Source organism: Perissodus microlepis, chromosome 11 (genome assembly GCF_051167445.1).
Source record: "Perissodus microlepis isolate ML-2025 ecotype Zambia chromosome 11, ASM5116744v1, whole genome shotgun sequence".
Classification (NCBI taxonomy): Eukaryota; Metazoa; Chordata; class Actinopteri; order Cichliformes; family Cichlidae; genus Perissodus; species Perissodus microlepis.
Window position 1 is genome coordinate 30,073,118 of NC_140471.1, and position 21,367 is coordinate 30,094,484.

Here is a 21,367-nt window from a genome sequence, read left to right on the forward strand (position 1 = left end):
CAAGATTTTTTACAGTTTAAAGAGTTTGTATTTCAAAGATATAATTTCATGCCAAGTGCACAGGATATATACTGTTAACAATACAGGGTACCTAATAATATATTTAGTTGGGTCTGAATCAATTCAATTCAATTTTATCTATATAGCGCCAAATCACAACTAATGATCAGTTGAACTAATGTCTAGTTGGTAATATTTCCTATGTTTTATTTATTTATTCAATTTTATGCAAAATAAATAAACAAATGCAGAGGTAGCCCTTGCTTTTAAAAGTTTAAATTCTCTTATAAAATAATCATCATCACCATTTGCGCATACCGACTTCACATGCTTTCGTATATATGCACAAACATAGCCAAATACAACACAAGAGACTGGAGTTTGATCCATTTCCTGACAATATTATAGTTTTGCTTTAACTACCTATTTGTTTTTGTTAAAAGTGCATGGTTTTCCTGGCTCTAAAATGTGCCTTTAAGTTTCTTCTCACAGCTGCTTGAGGTTCTTTGACTTGAAAACATAGCTATGGGTCACAATATTACCGCACCCAAATTATTACCACAATTGTTTCCTGGTAATAAGACAGGTTACAATACTCCTACATACATAAAGTTTCTTTCAGTTCTCAGCAGTAATGTTGCTGCAAGCATATTGGTCCTCTGTCCTGACTCACTGATAATGTAGCTCTGCTATACGGAGCATTATTCAAAAAAAGAAACATCGGCGCTATTGGCAGTTTGATGGCTAATCTACCTGAAATGCAGGATCAGCCGCATACCTACAAAATCCCATAATGTCTTCATATTGAGCAGTATTATCTAATCCTGAAATGCTAAGTCCAGTAATTACTTTGTCTGGGGCTCAGATTACTACTCTACACTGCCAACGAAAAGAAACAAAAACCATAACGGGGAGGGAAGAAAAAGGAAGAAAAAGACTGGATAAAACACAAAAATGGACAAGAGAGAAAGAAAAGTGAGAAGGACCTAAAAGCACCCATTACATTTTTTAAATGTAAAAGACATGTCAAATGGAGCGAGGAGGCTCACACAGCAAAAACCCACGTACACACATACACATGCGTGGATGGAGACACACACACACACAGTAGTGTGTGTAGCTGCTTCTGGCCAGCTGCCAGGCAATGGTCAATCAGTCTTCGGTTTTCAAAAATCTCCTTCAAGTGAAACTCTGGATCCATTAGCTGCTGTGGTAGAATTAGAAAAGTTTAATGTTTCATGGCTGTAAGCCTTTATTATATCAATAATAGCCGAAGAAGCTGAGAAGGTGTTCTTTTTATAATTAATTACAGAGCTCAGAACTGTTTTCAGTTTTGGAAATAAAATCTCTTTACTTTCGAAAAATCCATTCTCCACGTTGTAACATCCCTTTCGCGCACAAACCAATGTTTTTATTTGTTTGTTTTTGTTTGTTTGTTTCCTTAGATTAACAAGAAAGTGCAACATCAGGATTATATTTTCCATCAGTTCACAACTGACTTCTGGTTGACAACTGCGGGCTCGTGGACTGAGAACGTAACAGAGGAGCATCCTTGTAAGGCGCTACTTTTCCCACAGGAGATTCACGGTTTGAATCCATGTTCCACAGTGCTGCAGTGTCCATGAACAAAGCACAATGGACAATAAAAGGTTATTATTCTTGTTTTTCTTCTGTCTGCACTGATATATGAGGGCTTCTCATTGAACAGTCTTTGCCTTTTCTGTGGTATAATCTACCGCAATTGCTTTAGCAAGAGGAAAAAGCTTTTAATATGCCATGAGTGTCTGCTGCCAGCAAAAATTCTGAATAAATGCGAAACTGAAAACTCATGAGGGGTTCAAGATGCCATCCATGAATTAGTTTGTAAAAAAAAGTCTGAAATTCAATGACTTGAGTAACTATTTTCGCCCCAATCAAGGTGTCTGCAGGGTCTCCACCAGTTTTAATAGCAGAAAGTCCAAGCAGTATATAGGTACAATTATTAATTAATTTAAAATAACCTGATGCCAAATAAACATCCAAGTAGGAAGCACAAATCAGCTAATGGAAATCAATAAGTTCAATGATGCTCATTTAGGGTTTTCGCTAAAACTGATTTTTCAGGTCTACTGACAATAAAAATAAAAACAAATTAAAAAAAAAATTAGAACAAAATAAAGAATATCTAATATGCATACTGTCCAAACACACACATTTAATTAATAGATGCAATTCATCTCTGAACACTCTACAATTGCATGCAAAATATTTGAAAACTAGCAAAACTATAATGCAGGAAAAAAAATATTTTGCATGCAATCTAAATTTTCAATAAAAAATGTTTTAAAAGTGCAGATGAGGTTTTGCCCTTTCTAAAATGAGAAATCATCAAGATTTTTTTTTCTTTTTATATTAACTCATACATAAAATACATTTTGGCCACAAATAACTGGTAAGTGCATAGATTTCTGTCAGTAAAGTAACACTGAGTCACTGCCTTATCCACACGTTGACCAAACACAGTTATGTGCACAGTCCCCCTCAAAGACATATTTTGAGCCAGGAAAAACTCTGCCATCTAAGGTCCTTTCAGAGAAACTAAATCCAGCTCTATCAAGTTTTTCAATTCCTCCAAATACCCCCTTAGTGGAACAGATATACAGTAGAGTAGAAATCTCTAAGAAGCTTAACCCTGAAAACCTGTTTTTGTATAAGGTTAATAAAAAAGTTAAATTAAGGGTTATTAGGATATGCTGTATGCATTAAAATACTAATAAAAATACAACAACAGACAAATATGGTTCTGTACATATCACATGATCTTGCAGCTCATGAGAAAATATTAATTTGCTTTTTTTTTTTTAAATCTCAAGTTATCCTGTAAAAAAAAACTACATTACTTGTTTCCTGGCCTGTGGCTTTGCATTCCTCCAAATCTGTTACTAAGCTGTTGTAATACAGAGCACGCTAACAAAGAGAGTTTAGAACATGATCCGCTTGGCAGACGTAGCAACCAACATCAGCATCAGCTGGCTTAACAAAAGTTCCTTACAAATGGATTTCAGGCCTGGTAGTCAAAAGAGGAGTGACCCAACAAAAATACTGCATTGTCCTGGATACATCAACATATGGAGATGCTGGTCATTCTGGCAAGTTCAGTAAAACAGAAGAAAACAATAAAGGCTGCCAACTAGCTTCCTAGGTTTCCACACGAATTGGCCTAGCAACCAGTGAATCACAGCTGGCTGGGTTTTATGGAAAGTATCCGCACAGTCACAATGTATCTTTGCCTGTTCAGATGAAAATGGCCACTATACTGTTAGCTTGTGTACGAGCTAACAGTATACTGTAAACGCCAACTTGACCACCTGATCCTTCTCAAGTGTGTTTGTGCAGAGCTCTCTCTCAAAGTATTAAGAAAATCAAAGAGGGCCACTAATGAAATTCTTTCTAGATTGTAACAACTCCTGACACCGTCAAGCCTCCTTTGAAGGGCTTAAGAAGTCAGCAGTCTTCTTAAATGTCAGAGCCTTTGTAGGGCTTAAAGAAGGGCACAGTAGCCCCAGGGTGGGATGGCGTTATATAAGTGGGTGGTGTGAAGGCATAATCATCACCCCCGGGTGGGAATGAGGAAAGAAGGAAAGCAACAGAAACAAAGTGATGCATTCCTCCCAAGCCAAGACAGCGTTTAGAGGATGAGAGAGGATGAGATAGGATGAGGCACTGCTGGAGATTAACACACAACCATGGAGTTACAAGGAATGGACTGGTCATTGTTAAAAGATACACTGACAAAGACACAAACAGCAGTGTCTCACGTTGAATGTTTTTAATCAAACCTGTCAGGACATCTGTTTCATTTTTATTTGCATGTATGTGACCAGTGTTACACTTGTCTGCAGGCCACTACACTGAAGCTTATTCGGCAGCGCTGCACCGATTTGCCCTTCTTTCTGATCAGCGAGACAGAGTTTTTTCAACGGGGCAGAGCCAAAGTAGGCCTGAATGTGGCATGACTGCTGTGTGTACTTGTGAATCATTTTCATATAAATGCATCCACCTGCATTGTCGTCACAGCTCCAGCAAAAATAAAGTTTTACTCACAAATAAAGTACAAGCTGTGATAAATGTAGTCATTTACTAAAAATCTAAAGTAGTTCTGGTGACTCACAGATTAAATCGCACCTGGTCATATATCAAAACTGAATGAGTGTTTTTTTTTAAATAAATCCTGGAATCTTTGTTGAGAAATATTCTGATTCAGTAATGGCAGTGCTGTCTACTAATCTACTACCCAGATCAGTTTTGAGGTCCACATTCCCCTCAACACTGCCAACTCTAATTTACATTACATGGCCAAAGGGGAAGTTTTTTAAGATTTTAGGTAAAGCTTCTTCGTTCCATTCCCAGGAAATCTTAATGATCCCTGATTTCAGTCCAACACTTGTTGGACTAATGCTCTTGTATATGAATGGGAACAAGTCCTGCAGCCAGGTTTTAATATTTGGCAGACAGTGGTTGTAATGCACAAGTGTCCTCATAGTTTTGACCATGCAGTGAGAATAAGCTTAATTTACTTCCCTGCTTTTCCTTCCTCATTCTAACAAAGATTGCCTTCTTTTAGTTTATACCTAGGGCTTCTGTAGTTCCCATTTTCCTCTGCTTTTGTCGTCGTCCTCCTTCCCATCCTTTCTCTCAACAATGTTTACCCTCCCTGTTTCTCTTTCTCCGTTCCATTTAAACGTAACTTGTGTGTACCTCATTCATGGTCCCCATCCTGTAATTCATCTGTCTTCATCCTCTAACCTGCAGTAAACTTTTTCTAATTCTACTTACGGTCCACTGGCTCTCTTTCCAAACCCAAGATCAGATCCCAACATATTCTCCCCAAGCTGCTTGGCTACTAAGATCTGCTGAACTACTCCAGACTCCGTATTTTCAGCTATTTTTAGCAGCACAATAAAGTTTAACAAAAAAGAAACACTTCCCAATATTTCCAGACATTTCACGTTAAATGTGCTTCTGGGGCGGAGAGACTGTTCCACCAACAGAGGCCTGCCAAAGCAAATGCAATCCAAAGGAAACAATAGCAAGAAAACAGGGTTTTTTTCATGACCTGATTTCTGAACAAATATTCAAATAGATCTTTTTTTTTTTTTTCTAGGAGGTCCGTGACATTTGAAATAAAGAGTGGTTTTGTTGGTTTGCAAGGGGGAAAGTAATATCTTCCAAAAATATTGCCGGGCCTAGAAACAGATGCCTGGAGGCAGCAGGGGGATGAACTGGGCTTGTCTGGAAAGTGCCCAGATGTCATTACCTCAAGTCAGCACACTGTTAGGAGCTGGTGTTCAACACTGTCACACAACACTGGAAGTGATGTTATAGACCAGAATGCTTCTAACGGTAATGCTGGAACAGACTGATAGATTTAACTCCATCGCAGGAAAGCAGAGCGAAAAGCCAAGTGGGAATAACATCGCGCTTGGCTTTTCACTCTGTTTGCAAATTTATGCTGCTCTTTGTTAGCTGGTGTTAAGTCGTTGTCCAATTTCTGTTAACTTCTGCCTCTGTGAGCTTGTGAGGGTCCACTTGGGTCTGAGAAAGTAAATTTTGTCATCAGACAGTGAACAAGGCTCTATGATAGAGCCCGACCAATCAGGGATTTTTAAAAGATTTAAAATACTGATGAAGTGGACTTTATTTACCAGGATAATATGTCAAAGCAGTTTAAAAATAAACAAATTTTATTGTTACAAATTGTGGATTACTCTTGTCTTCTTGCTACCACTTGGACCCATCTGCAATACTACTCTATCAATTGTGAATACGTCCTTCAGGAAGACTTCGAGCTGATTGGAAGGTAGCAGGACTATCAGCTCTTGCATGCGTTTGGAGGTTTATGCATGCAAGTTAAATATTAGCACAGCAAAGCCTGATCATAACTACTTGGTAACAAATTTAACAAAAGATGAATTCAACAACATGTAATAATTAGGATAATTGTGTTGTATTCTGTGAAATTGTAAGTTTTAGGTTAAATTAAACATGTCCATTCAGAAAATTTGTCACATGGTTTGGTTTGGTTTTTTTACCTGTCGGCGAGCTGTAGGACACAGTGATGTCTCCGGTGAGGTCAGCAGGGGGGTAGTGGCCATTGAGAAACGCTGAAAACGCCACGACTTTGGATGAACCAACACCTGAAAGCAAAGCACAAACACGTCGCCATTAACACATGCTGTCCTGTTGTCCCTCTCTTACACTATTTATGCATTTAGTCCCTATAATCACAGAAAGTGTTACACTACCTGTGAGAATGGTCCACGATTTTCTGTACATCTAAAAAGGTTTAAACAATAATCCTAATGTGATTCTGGCTTGAGCGATAATATTATTCCTTAGCAAGGATGTACATTTTGAATGTAATCTAATGAAAGGGCGCTTCAGAAGTAAATACTGGATGCACTGTAGCTTGATCCGCACCGTGGACAAAAAGTTTAAATATCTTGACCTTCTGCTTCAATTTCGAGTCTCACACAATTTGCTATGAAAGTGCCATAATAACTCACTGGAGTTTCCCTTCAGCTAATTTGTGTTATTACAAATGTCAATGTAATTTTCAGTAAAACTTTCTTACTTTTGGAACAGAAGTACCGATTTTATTCCAGCACTCTTTAAAAGAAAGACATCGAATGATGAATGAGGAAACGGGGTAGTCAATGAAACGCGCACACAAAGTGTAAGTGTCAGCTTTTTCAAGATACGTACAGAACAGGACGGAGTACGGTTAATACAAACCAGACCTTTTAATGTGTATACACACACACACACATACACACACAGTTTGAACCTCACCGTGGAAGGTGACTTATATTATTAACCAGATTTTTTAAAACTGTGAGCCCATACATACACACAACACAAACTAATTATATAAGCATGAGGCAGAGGTGATGACTTGTAGCTTCCTTTTGAATACCCTAGATCCAGAGAGAGCAAGATAAAGGAAAAAAAAACAAAGGCAGAGAGCGCAAATAAGCTGGAGAGAAAAAGCAGGGCTCAAATATAGATGGAGAGGAAAGGATACATTACAGATAATGGCTCCATGCAGCAGCACACACACACATATATACACACAGGGCGGTGAGGTGGTGTAATGGGCCGTGATGTTTCTGAGCTCACTCTGTTACAGGTGACTGAATCCCAAGTATGTTTGTATGTGTCCTAATGGAAGCGCAACTTACAGGCATTCTGCAGGTAATGAATGACAGCGAGGAGACGATGTGCCAAAAGTTTGAGACTATGTCACTGTGTGTTTCAAAATATAACTCAGAACTGTATAAACTCTCATTGACCACATTTAGCAAGTGTGCGCACACGCAGCCATAAGCAAAACGAGACAGCTCCAGCTGAGGATAGACAGAGAAGGAGGGAGCAAGATGGATGAGAGGAGATGAAAGGCGAGACGACGACACCCACCCGCCGACTGACAGAAGAGAAGATAAACGATAAAAAGCAGAGAGAGAGACTTTCTCCGCACTCTTCAGATGTACTGACAGCATGACCTCCTCTCTCAGCTGATCTCATCCTTCTCCCACACTGCTCTCCTCACTTCTCCCACCAAGCATCCATCTCCTTTTTTCCCCACTCTCCTCCCATCTCAGCCTCTTCTGAGAAATGGATCTTCTGTTCGACCTTTTCATCTTTTCTGTGTAACAGCTAGACCCCAGCCACTTTGGGGATTTTTAATATCAGTGGTGACACTAACGATAAGTGTAAAAACTAAAAATCACCAGTAAGACAAAGATCCCTTGAAGGCTACATTGTGCAGAATGGGCTTATTGAGCCGAGTAAGAGATTGGACAGCTGGTACCACTCATGCCTGTATATTAAATATAAAACTTGAACACAGAATCAAAAACCTAAGATTGTGTGGTTTTCACGGGCTGGAAGTTGAAGAACTTATCACACATTTTAACACACATAACACTTGAAAATGTTGAACTAATCTTTTCTGTTGTGTTATTACAGTTGTGACCTGAAAGTCGGTGATCCCCACATGCTTCAAGGAGTCCATCATTGTTCCTGTCCCGAAGAAACCCCACCCTGCATCTCTCAATGACTATCGCCCTGTAGCTCTCACCTCAGTAGTGATGAAGTGCTTTGAACGCCTGGTCAGAGACTTCATCATTTCTTCACTACCAGACACACTGGACCCACTACAGTTCGCTTACCGTCCAAGTCATTCCACAGACGATGCCATCTCTCATCTCCTCCACACATCACTTACTCACTTGGACACTAGAAGGGGGAATTATGTTAAAATGCTCTTCATCGACTACAGCTCTGCATTTAATACCATAATTCCCTCCACACTCACCACCAAACTGGAGCACCTGGGACACAACTCATCTATGTGTCAGTGGATCTCCAACTTCCTAACTGGCAGACCACAGGCAGTAAGGATGGGCGGACATGTCTCAGCCTCCACCACTCTCAGCACTGGAGCCCCCCAGGGGTGTGTTCTGAGCCCCCTGCTGTACTCTTTGTACACATATGACTGTGTGGCCACTACCAGCTCCACCACCATCATCAAGTTTGCTGACGACACCGTCGTGGTGGGCCTGATCTCTGATAACAACGAGACGGCCTACCTGAAGGAGATTAGGAATCTGGAGAACTGGTGCCAGAGGAACAACCTCCTTCTAAACGTCAGTAAGACAAAGGAGTTGATAGTGGACTTCAGCACTAAGCAGGAGAGGAACTACCAGACCCCCGTCATCATCGAGTGCCCAGTGGAGAGAGTGGACGGGTTCAAATACCTCGGAGTTCACATCATGCAGGACTTGTCATGGTCCTGTCACATCAACACCGTGGTGAAAAAGGCCCGACAGCGTCTCTACCACCTCAGACGCTTGAGAGACTTCTGCCCTCCAAGGTGCTCAGGAACTTTTACTCGTGCACCATAGAGAGCATCCTGACGGGAAACATCTCAACCTGGTTCGGGAACAGCACCATGCAGGACAGACGAGCTCTACAGAGGGTTGTGCGATCAGCTGAGCGCACCATCCGCTCCGAGCTCCCTGACCTGCACTCAATCTACAGCAGGCGGTGCTGGACCAAGGCCAGGAAGATCGTGAAGGACCTCAGCCATCCCAACAACGGACTGTTCTCTCTGTTGAGGTCAGGAAAGCGATTCCGCTCCCTGAAGACCAACACAGAGAGACTGAGGAGGAGCTTCTTCCCGCAGGCGATACGGTCTCTCAATCACACCACCACACAGTACTGACCCACACATATGGTTATTACACACACTGGACATTCTGGACTTTGTTTACACTAATTCGATTAGATGCGTGTTCATCTAATCGAATCACTTCATCACTAAATCACTTTAAGCATATTTGCACTGCACAAGACACTTACAAATGTGGATTGCACAACACTGGACATTATATTTCTTCATTTCCATTTAATACTTGTACAGCTGCTGTTATTGTATATATATATTTATTTATATTTCTTCATACATTCTTATATATTTCTATACTTTTTGAAGCAGGACTTCACTTAATGGGTTTTTTCTGATGATCAAGTTTGTAGCAACATATTCATTTTCATAAATGTCAGCACTGTAAAATGTAAATTTCAGACTAAATTGGGTAAGGTAGTTGAGCAAAAGTTTGGCTAGGAACAGACGGAGGTTCGGATAGATGTGGACTCCACAGCTGAGTGACTGTTATACTTTTTGCTGAATTATGTAATGTATTGGTGCCCAAATCTGTGCAGACAAGATCACACGTTCACAACTGGCAGGCATGTGAGTGTACACACACAGAGTCTTGTGTTCACCCTACAATGAGGAGAATTACAAGTAATTTGTCTGGAATGAAACAATGACCGTGCTGAGGATTTTACAGACAATATGATTAAATAAAGATTGCAGATGAAACACTAATGCCATCAGGCTCTAATAAAGTCTTCTCTAGCTTTACTTTTATTCTCTTCCCTTATTTGTGTCTTTCACATCCTTGTTACTACGACGCTTTCCTCCACCTCAGTGTGTTACCATTCTCTCTAGCTTTCTTTTCACTTCCCTTGGCCCCTCCCTCCCTGTCATTCTGTCTGTCAGCAGAAGGCTTTTAACCCCTGTGCCCTGGAGGTCACACTGGTCAGACTGGTTTAAGTGCTTTAAGTGTTCCCAGGCCCATTTAGACTAACAAACAAGACCAAAAAGACACAAAGTAATCCCTCTTCTTTGCTTTTTTTCCTCTCCTTTCTTTCTCTCAGTTTTCTTTTTCTCACTTTGGTTTGTCATTATATATTCAGGCACATCTGGACAGGTTGTGGGCGTCAAACCTGTGAGCATCAGGTAACGTGTCTGTGTGACCCCAAAGACCAACCCAGTCAGAGACTTTAGACTGGTTCAAGTGTTCTCAGGCACATTAAACCATTATCAGTGTTGCCAACAAAAAGAGTTGACAAAGCAGACTAAAATCCCCCACTTTACCACCTTTCCTGCTCTGCCCTTGTTTTAACCCGCTTCTTTCTGGACCTTTCTTCACCTCTTATTTCATCCTCACTGACTGTTTTCTTTTTGTCACTTTTTCACTGTGTATTCTCCACCCATCTTCCTCCCACTCATTCTTTCACTAAAAAAAAAAAGACTTGATCTCTGTTTTGCTTTAATTATGTGAGCTTACATGTGAGAGTTCATTCTAGGTTCAAAGGGCGCTGTAGCTATCAGGGTTCAGGTTATAACACTTGACAGATTAGGTTAAACTGACCACTGACTTTAGAACAAGAGGTCAGAAGTCAAGAGGGTGGAGATGAGCTCTATGCCACACAAGCAGATGGGAAAAAGGTGTGTATATTTAACTGCATTTTGATTTCCACTAAGAAATAATATAAAAACAAAATACTGACATTCAAATCTGAGGGATACCTGGCTTGAGCGCAAGTATGAGTGTGGAGTCACAGATGTCATTCTGTAGCAGAAAACACCATCAGTGTGGTGTTAAACATTGACCTTTGACCTATTCAGGTCAGGATTAGGTCACATTACTATGTTGGGTCTGTCCACTTAACCTAATGTCCACTCAGAGATACAAAAATTGTACTCATAGAAGAATTTGCTTCTTTAGATTAAAGCACAATAACATAGGCTTTGATAATGAGGATGACTCTGTTGCAACATGTGTGCAAATGATCTAATATGGATGAAGACAAAAATATAGTGAAAACCAGGGCTGTTCGATATAACGATATATATCGGATGACGATAAAAAAACGTCTATAGTTTCATTTTACGCTATTGTTTGTTTCGTGGTGTCGCAAAATAAACTGTTTACGGCAATATTTTTTCATGGTTTTGATGGTCACTGTAGTGGCTATATTCATTTCTTAAAGTCTTATATTTAATATAACCACACTACACGACAAGCGCCTGTTTTTATGCGTTGTCGTTTGCAACAACGACGGTAAAACCATCGCGTGTCCGCTTGTTCATTTTCCACACAAACCTTTCACAATAAAGCTCAAGATCCTGTAGAGACTTTTCAAAATAAACTGAATCACGTGAAAGAGTATGCAGAGCGTTTACGGATGAGAAGCAAAAAGGAGCCGCCAGGTGCTAAAACATAAACCTTAGACTCAAACATTAGAACAGGCTTTTCCCCGCAGCACGCTGTGTAATAAATACTCACAAAGAAAACAGCGGCCGTTACAACTTATGTCTTAAAATGTATCGTTTCATGCATCAGTTAAAACACTCGGCTCCAGGTACACGACGCCCAGCTGGAAACATTTCACGCAAGTGGAGCTGCCCGAGATTCACAGAATTTACAGAAAATGTTACATTTTTGTGATTTATATCATTATCGGGATGATAGATGTCTTATATCGGGATATGAGATTTTGGTCATATCGCACAGCCCTAGTGAAAACCTCTTTATGTATCCATTTTTAATCATTTGCATGATTAGATTCAAAGATGGGCCAGAGCCTATCCCACCTGGCACAGGGCGAGAAGCGGGATCCACCCTGATTGGGTTGCCAGTTCATTACGGTGAAAACACAAAAAGACAGATAAATATTCAAGGTCATAACATTACTTACTGCTAATTCAGAATTACAAATTAATGTCTTTGGACTGTGAGAGGAAGCCAGAGAACCAGGGGAAAACCCACTCAGGTACATTATAGGGACAACATGTAGTCGCCACATAAAAAAGCCCAGCAGACCAACAGGTTCAAACCCAAAACTTTTTTGCTCTATAGCAATGGTGCTAATCACTGCAGCACCGTGGTGCTGCGAAGGATCAAGAAGATTATTTGCAAATTCAGAGACATTTAAAAGACCAGCAGCAGCTGAGACAAACAGGTTTTTGAGTGTATTTGTTTCTGTATCAGCAGGCAGACTCAAGCAACTTGAACTGCTTAGATAAAAAGGTGGATCAGCCGGAATAGACCGGCAATGGTGAATATCCATTTAATGGCATTAAAAAAAAATATGATAGCATATAAATACAAATGCATCATATTATAATTGACTGATTTACTGCACTTGAAAAAATAAACTGCACATGAACATGTACGGTGATAAAAATCTATTTAATGTAATTTGACTGTTCCTAATTTGCAAAAGTCAACACGTGTGAGTTTCACAAGAAACATACCTCACAAAGACAAGCGCTGATCTATGGATGCATCCCTACTGAACCCTAAAGAACAGCAGCTGAAATAACTGTAAGCAGTTGTAAAAGTAACAGCTACAGAAAAAGGAAGTGTGCGGGTGTACAAAGACTGCATTAGACCATCAAAACAACTAAAACACATTGATAATTAATGATTTCAAATAAAATACACACAATCAATGCCAAACTATTAAACTACAAAGTTGGCGTGTGTTTAATTTCTAAGTTAGATTAAAATGTTGGACTTCTTCTCTACTTTAATACTGTGTTCCACACTAACCACACAAAAACACATTCTCTCCAAACAGAAAGATTAGCTCCAAAGTTTTTGATTGTATAAGAGTTGTATAGTTGTATATATTTATCTTAACTGCAAATATGTTTGTGTATATTATTGTTATTGCACACAACTTCAATAACAAGTTACGTATTATGCATACCTAAATGTTTAGTTGTCACTCTAATTGCAGTCCAGCTAATTGCATGTTCCAGCTGATAAAAGCCATCTCATCACTCCTTTGCCATTTGACATTGACCTTAAAATGAAAATAGCTACAGCCTAAGAGTGAGTCAAATTATAAAAAAATATGATATTATCTGCATATTATTGCATATAGTCGACTACAGAGAAAAGACAATGAACAATAATGAAAGGGATTACGGAAAACAGGGGAAGTAAACCGGAATACGGCATTTAAAGTCACTAAAGGGAAAAATGACAAATGAAAGAGAGGAGGAAAGAAAGGAAAAGATGGAAAGGTAGAGAGAGAAGGGAGAGAGCGAGAGTAGGAAGGCGAGAGTGAGAACAAAGGAGGCAGTGTGTGGTGAACAGGGGATTGAGTCGCCATCTGAGACGAATAAAAACTGGAATAACAATAAAAGTCAGAAGGCGCTACCTCCCCTCCTCTTTGCACAACCGGTCCTCATGCATGTTTGTTTGTGCTCGCGCGCACACACATGCATCACCACTGGTCGTTCTTTATTTGCAGTAAAGCACTGTGTGACAAATCTCAGCAAAAAAGTTTGGAAATAAACTTGTGTTGACACTTGTACTTACAGTGAACACACACTCTTGCAAACAAGCGTGGACGCAAACTGAGCTAGAGAATCAAAGACACATGGGGCGGCAGCTAGCACACAAACAGATACGCAACAGCTGTAGCAGGAAAAAAAACATACTGTTTCCACGGAGACGAATCCCGTATGCCAAAGATTTAAGAAAGTGCATGCAATGTTTGCATGTTTACATCTGAGCAAAGACAAACCTTGCATGTTGCATTGTAGGGAAATAATAAAGGAGGACACAAAAAAAGAAAACTGATGAAAGGCAGACACGCGAGGTGTCGTCCCTAACACTGTTATTGTTTTTAGTGTTGCTAGCGTTCCTCAAAATTGCAGCCACATTTTCTTATAACACCTGCTCCTTCGTCACTTGTATTTGTAGGTGTTTTTCCCTCTGGCTTTGTTTCTTTTATGCAAAAATGGTCAAAATGAGTCATGAAAAGAACAAGAGAAAAAAAGAGGAGCAGGGGATTTGTACTGTACATAACTGAGAAATAAAGTTCTCTAAAGTTCTAGATGTAGTTGCTAAAACACTAAATAAAATAGACTGGAACTACACGTGCTCATCTTAGATCAGGGGATTTCAGTTTTTAGTTGAATGATGACCATTACGAAAACCTTTGCTCCTTAAAATTGGCTTCATTTTTGCAGTAAAGTCAGGACATCCTCACTGGAGGAAAACAGTTTTTTTTTTACTTTAAGGGCATCTGTACATTTTGTTTTTATTTTATCCCAACAAATCAAAACCAAGTGACACATCTGTCCCGTTAACAAGGGATTGTCAGCAGCTGATGGGAACGGTTAATGTGTATCATGACAGCCGATTTAGAAATGTGATTTAAGAGCCGTTATTTCTGAAATTCAGCTACAGCAACCTTTATTGCTGCACCAGTCTCATCCAAACTTGCTGTTTCTGTGGTTATTTGTGTCTGCTTCTGGCATGGGAAGATGACATGGCATTTATTAATCTCAGCAACAAAGCTCTGACTGCCACAGCTATTTTTATTCCAACTGGTAAATGCTTTTAAAAACAGGAGACCAATTTAAAGAGCTGAAAAAAAAAACGTCCAGAAGTCTGACTCAAAGCTACCTGTTTGTACCTCAACAATAAAGCAGTAAAATTAATTAAACATTTCCGGGTAATGGAAATAATTTTTTACAGCATTGTATTTTTAATGGTGATAGTCAAAATGATTTACTTCTGTGTACATGGTGCACTGTTTACACCAGGCGCTATTCCATCTACAGGTCAGCAGCCACTTCCCCTGCAATCCATAAAGCAGGGTGCAATTTTCTGGACAAATCACAGAGTAAACTCTGGCTATGTGACTGGGATCCAGCTCCTTTAAGTCATGTCCTGGTATTCATTACAACTCACAAAGCTTCCATTAATCTATTTTTCCTTATTTTCAGGACTTTAACTGGTGTAAAGCACTCGCCTTAGGGCCAAATCTGACCACTGAGGGTCAGCAGAAGTGGTTCAGCTCTTGCAGTGCTGATCCACGCCAGGCTGGCCCAGAGCAGGCCAGCGAGAGGCAGAGAAGGGAGTTAAGAAAGGAAAAAAGAATGACACAAAGTGTATATATATACACTGTGTGTACATAAGCAAGCAGTGGTGATGGTTAGGGTTAGGGTAAGACTCCAGGAAGTGTAATGTAAGTCATGTAATGTCCTCTGTAGCTATGGAAACATGATTGTATGCAATGTGTTTGTGTGTGTGTGTAGTACCTCTCATGTTTCGCAGCAGAGAACTGCTGAATGACTACTGAAAGCCAGCGCCAGATTTCTGTGTGCAGGAAAACAAAAGAGCGTGACATAAACACACACACACAGCTACTTTACTTTGATTGTGTGTGTGTGTGTTTATATTTGAACAGTGCACTGTGTGGCACGTGCATGCATCCATGGTTATGCATGTGTGAGTGCTGAAATGAGGTCTGTGACAGTATGTGTGCCTATGTGCTTGACTGCGGGCTTCTGAATCTGACCCATCTGACCGCTACCTAAACTCATGTAAACAAAGCATCTCTTTAGTGGTGTAAACGTGACAGTGCAGTGAGTCAGAGCTTCTGATCTTCCATATAGACGGTGAAAACTTCAAAACAGCTGCCAAGAAGAAAAAAACAGAACAAGCAAACCATCCAGATGAGCATGGATTTTTTTTTTAACCTGTTTTGGCTTCATGTCCAATAAAGTTGCTTTTGATTTTGTTGGATTTTTTGGGGGGGCAAACATTTTATTGTCTGTTCAGACATGGAAGTATTTATCCAACCAACTTATTCTTAAGCTTTTAGTTTGTTTATTCACAACTTGGGAAGCTTTAAATAAGAAGTCGTTCATGACCTTTGCATACTTGCAGTGTGTTATTCAATTGCAGCAATATATTGACCGCTCCAATCAAAGGGTCTAAAACCATCTTGTAAAAGTCAGCCACTGATTATGTGGTTCATTGCACAACCTTGTTTCCAAAGAAGTTAAAAATTAAAAACAGAAATTCAGTCATTCACAAATCGTTTAAAATTAAATGTAATCAAAAACACTAACAAGAAAATGTACTAAATGTAAAAACTGAAAACTGTTTTAAAAAATGTGTGTTGATTTAAATTTGATTCAGGCAGTGCTGGACGGGGATAATACAAACTAAACCAGGAGAAACTTGGGAACTGAATGCACAGAGAAACACACAGCCATGAGGGAGATCGCGACACGGGACGAGTTTGACACAGGAGTGGAGGAAAGGCAGACGAGTGAGGGGACACAAGAGAGAGGAAGAGAGAGGGTGTGAGGGGGGACAAGAGAGCGAGAGGGGGACACATGACAGGCTGGTAAAACATGGATAAACATGGCAGATAGGAGAGCCCTGGGATGAACACATGGAGGGGAACATGGGAACAGAAAAGGGAAACAAGAAGGACACAGGACAGAGACACAAGAGGAATCTGAGAGGAAAGGAACCAAACAGGGAACATAAGAAACTCAAAAAATGGAATAAATTCAAGACTACTAAATGAACCTAAATCATAATATAATACAAAATGACACCAAAAACACATGAAACTCAAAATGCTATGTCAAATGACCCAGAACCATGACAAGCAGAACTTCTAAAAGAGTTATTAACACAAGAAAAGTCCTCTAATGTAAAGAAACTATGGAATATGGCATATTTCAGTCAGCAACAATACTCAGGTAGGCTGTGGTACTTAAACAATGTTCAGGGTGCCAAAGGGTGACAAGAAAATGTTGCACAAACCACCAGAAAACCATTGATACAAGGCAGGATCGATCCATGTTGCTTACACCAAATTCTGACCCGACTCGACCATTGAAGTTCATAGCAGAAACCGCAACTGGACTACGCAATATTTTTCCGTTCAGTTCAGTTTTGGTGACCCTATGTGAACCGTATCCTCAGTTTTCTGTTCTTACCTGACAAAATAGGCAACTGGTGTGGTCTTCTGCTGCTGCAGTCCATCTGCTTTAACATGTTGTGCATTCAGAGATGCTCTTTAGCATATCTCGGTTGCACTGAAAGTTTTTTTTTTTTTTTTAATTAGTGTTGCCTTCCTGTCAGTTCTGAAGATGACTGGCCATTCCCATCTCTGTATTTCTGTGCAGAGAAGAGATTCTCACTGGATATTTTCTCTTTTTAGAACATCCTCTTTAAACCCTGGAGATGGTTGTGCAGGAAAATTCAAGAAGTTTGTGAAATACTGAGACCAGCCCATCTGTCACCAGCAACCGTGTTACATCCAAAGCCCCTTAATCCAACTTTCTTCCCAATTCTGATACTTGGTTTAAACCTCAACAGGTCTACATTCCTCAGTATATTAAGTTGCTCTCATGTGATTGGCTGACTAAATATTTGTGTTAACAAGCAGTAAAATAGGTGTACAAAAGTGTCTGGTGAGAACTGAGCAAATGTGGTCCACCTGGAATCTTATATACGTTATTTTCTCGAACGGCATCTTGAATAAGTTAGGATGGAGCAGTAAAAAATGTGAAAAAATAAATTAATTAATGATTGGAGATATCCAAATGAGGATACTGCTGACATACATAATATACACTTCTAGCACTGTAGCATTAGTGGTAAAAATATACATATGGAGAAAGTCTGGATTAAAACTGATAGAAAAATAGAAAAGGGCGGAATTAAATGTGCAGCATAAAATATGGCAAATATTATGAAATACAAGACATATGAAAAGGGATCAATATTAATGAAAGCTGACACAAGAATTTAATAGAAACTGTTGTTCAAAAAGTGCATCATGGTTTCATTAACAGCTGGACGGGTCATGTATAGTATATGTAGAGATAAGAATGCCTGTGGTAAAATGCATTACATTTCTGCATAACACTTTATGAATCATGGTAAACCAGTGGTCACTTTGAGTCAGAGCTCAGAATAAATGGATGGTGTTCAAACCGCCTGAGAATACTGTTCACATCTTGAAATCATAAATTCACAGTCCATTCTGGTCCTTCTCAAAAAACTCAGGGAATACTCCTCTGTGATGGATGACTGTTTCGGCAAAAGCCGAGACCAGTCTTAAAGTTAAAAAGAACCATGTTCTGGAAATAAACCAGCTTCTGTGCCTGTGTGCATAGGTTGGAAAAATGACAGCCAACACCATCCACAATAACTTGCACAACCTCTTGTGCGTCATTTGACATATGACCACATCTCTAGTGAGATTTACACCCTCACAGGGACAGTTCTGTAAATCACAAGACAACTTGACAGTGTTTTGCTTGTACAAAACTTTAAACTGCAAAATGCCAACTAACCAAGCTACAAAAGTGAGGCAATAACCTCAGTTACCTTTCTGGAATGAGATAAAAGTGCCATGATAAAGCTGCTTTTTTGTTTGAAGCAGCTTATTCAAGGCTGCATTTTGGGTGTTGTTAAATTTGGCACACGAGTCAGTTACAGGATTCATTCCTAAAAGTTTGTTTTCACACACAAGAATTCTTCAGAGACACACCATCCGTGTTGATACTGCATGCCATCTGCGTCATATCAATGAATCATGGCTTTTTTTCTGTGCTTTTTTTTAAAAAAAAAAAAAACAAGAAAGATGCTTCTCATTATTTTAATGACTTAGACTTTGATTCCACTGACAACAATGCTCATTTTAGCACCATTTACAACAGGAAATTACTGGGTCCATGCTATAATTATGTCACTCCTGACTTTATTCTTCACTCAGTTGCAGATTGCTAAATGCAAAATATGGACAGCACTTTTGTATGTGGAATGGAGTCCAATTTTGAGTCTGATAGCAGATTTTAAAAGATTTTTCCTAAGCTGTCTTAGCGTGAAGACATATTCTGATGTTCTGTGTTTTTGAAAAGTGACAAATTTTTAAAACTCTGGTGGACAGTCTAAAAGAGCCATAACACAAAAAGACTCTGGGTGGCATGAAGACAAACAACATCTAAATGCTTGGAAAGCTTTGTGTAACCACAATAGCAAGAATCTGGACAGATGCTCATATGCAGCTACTTAGAAATATGATCTCGATACCACAGAAGAGAGTGACAAGAACAGCGAGGTTGAAAGACTGGCCTTTCTTGTGGTTGTTGGTTTATAAAGAAACATCTAGCCTGAGAAAAAAACAGTTGCACAAACTCCTACTGATCCGACTCCTACTAATAGTAAGAAACTTATTACTCACTTGTATTGTTTTTATTGTCTTGGGAAGCTTATAATTAAGCCTCTTAAAGGAAAATTAAACAGATACATAAATGCAGCAGAAGAAACCACTGGTTCAAACTACTAGCAATCTGTAGGCGTGACTGAACGCTGCTAAGATTAAGAGTCCCACTCCATATGTAGACTAACAGGCAGCGCAAAGCACCGACACCAACAGGGTTAGAGGTTTAACTCCCAATAGGCCCACACATTTTTAAAAAGTATGTTCTCATCGCACTATAAGGACGTTCTGATAAAAAAAAAAACTCCCTCCAACTGCTTTACATTATGCACACAGAGTACATGTTAAAAAAATCAAACATAACAAAACAGAGGACATACAGACAGCTCAAAGTGGATGGATGGATGAACATTGTATTACAGGATGAATAATGTTCTTTTAATGAGCCGACAGAAGATATCACTGTTTGGGGTTAGTAGGCTATGTGTGTGCAGTGTCTGGGTAATTCATTTCAAAGTTACCGCTGTCTGGGCTCAGTGGCCAGCAGCTAGACTAGAGAACACATAAGACTAAAACTGACTGATAAGAGCTGAGAAAATAAACACACACCTCTCACTCAGTCGAGGCCAACGCATTCATCTGTAAAAGGAGGAGGATTGGATAAAATTTGTGTGTGTGTGTGGGTGTGTCCTCAAATGATTCAGAGATGGACTGAGGCTGCAAAAGAACAAAAAGTGATTGATGACACTGGATGATGAAAGATCATACACCAAACCAGCTGCTTAGAGTTTCCATAAAAATGCAGTCATTGTATTCCCCTACGATACACCCTTACATTCTTTCCTTGGCACTTCTCCTTTAATTTTGTGCATTTCGCCAACACTGCACGTCTCCTCAAGTAGAAAAAGGTACTAATTACTGCTAAAGGTTATATGTCAGATTTGCTATTAAACATGTATTCCTTTCTGTAATATGGTTTTTCTTTAGTGCTGGCATTCTGTTTCATAAGTTTTCCATCAGGACAATCATGATTTAAAGGAACTAGTTCACACAAATTAGAAAAAGTTACTTTCACACAATTTTCAAGCATTAATAAACCCAACCTGAACTGCCCTTCTGACATGATCATTCTTAATCTGTCCATTTTGGTCATTCCCAAGGAAAACCTTTGGATTTTCAAATCTACCACCTCTAGCTAAACCTGTCTATTTATTGGAAATAGACAGGAACCAACAATAGGAAAAAGAAGAAGAAAAGGTTTTACAGGCATACACATAGACAGACGCCCAATCATAACTCGCATATAAAGACTACAGCTACAATTAACTGACCCATGGCCTCAAGGACAAACTGCTCCTGAGTAACTGCCAGAGGAGGCTGGACACCAATGCTCAGCTTAGATGACTTCACCACACTACTGGCTTTCACCTTCACCTGAAAAGAGAAAAATGATGATGTTAGATGTAGACAGGATACTGGTAAAGGGCAGATAAAATTCTGACACACAAACTGAGAGGAGAAACAATGATTTTAAAGGTTCACCTGTACGGTCACTGAGGGGACAGGCAGACCATTGATATCGTGGATCAGGGCTTGCTATGGACAGATATTAAAGGGAAATATGACTTTCTATGTTTATTATTGCATATGCATCTAAATGTGCGAATGTGAGTTTGTTTTTTTATGTGTGTTTGTTTACCGATGGGTTGTCCATGCTGGAGGAAACAGTGGTAGTAATGCACAGGTCATCCTCACTATCAGTTTTGGGCAAAATGTCTGAAATACCAACAGTTTAATCTCAAAACACTGAACTCATGTGTTTATTAGTCAATATAGCATTTCACCACATTTTGAAAGAAGGCATGATACTTGGTCAGTTTGCAAACAAATCAACCAGCATACAGAGAGGACAAAAGATAAAATTCACATTGACTTGTTATTAAAGGCAGTTTAAATTAAACCTTGTGTGGCA

General features: G+C 39.5%; 1 protein-coding gene across 4 annotated transcripts in view; it reads right to left on the reverse strand.

Moving 5' to 3' along the window:
- Positions 1-21,367, reverse strand: part of bbs9 (Bardet-Biedl syndrome 9) — a 180,554-nt gene that overhangs the window by 130,669 nt on the left and 28,518 nt on the right. For all 4 annotated transcript variants that reach the window (XM_084944024.1, XM_084944021.1, XM_084944022.1 and 1 more), the window contains exons 11-14: positions 21,095-21,171; positions 20,938-20,991; positions 20,727-20,829; positions 6,072-6,176 (exon numbers count right to left, since the gene is read on the reverse strand). In XM_084944024.1, coding sequence (XP_084800150.1) covers positions 6,072-6,176; positions 20,727-20,829; positions 20,938-20,991; positions 21,095-21,171 — 339 coding nt within the window. The remainder of the gene's footprint in view (positions 1-6,071; positions 6,177-20,726; positions 20,830-20,937; positions 20,992-21,094; positions 21,172-21,367) is intronic.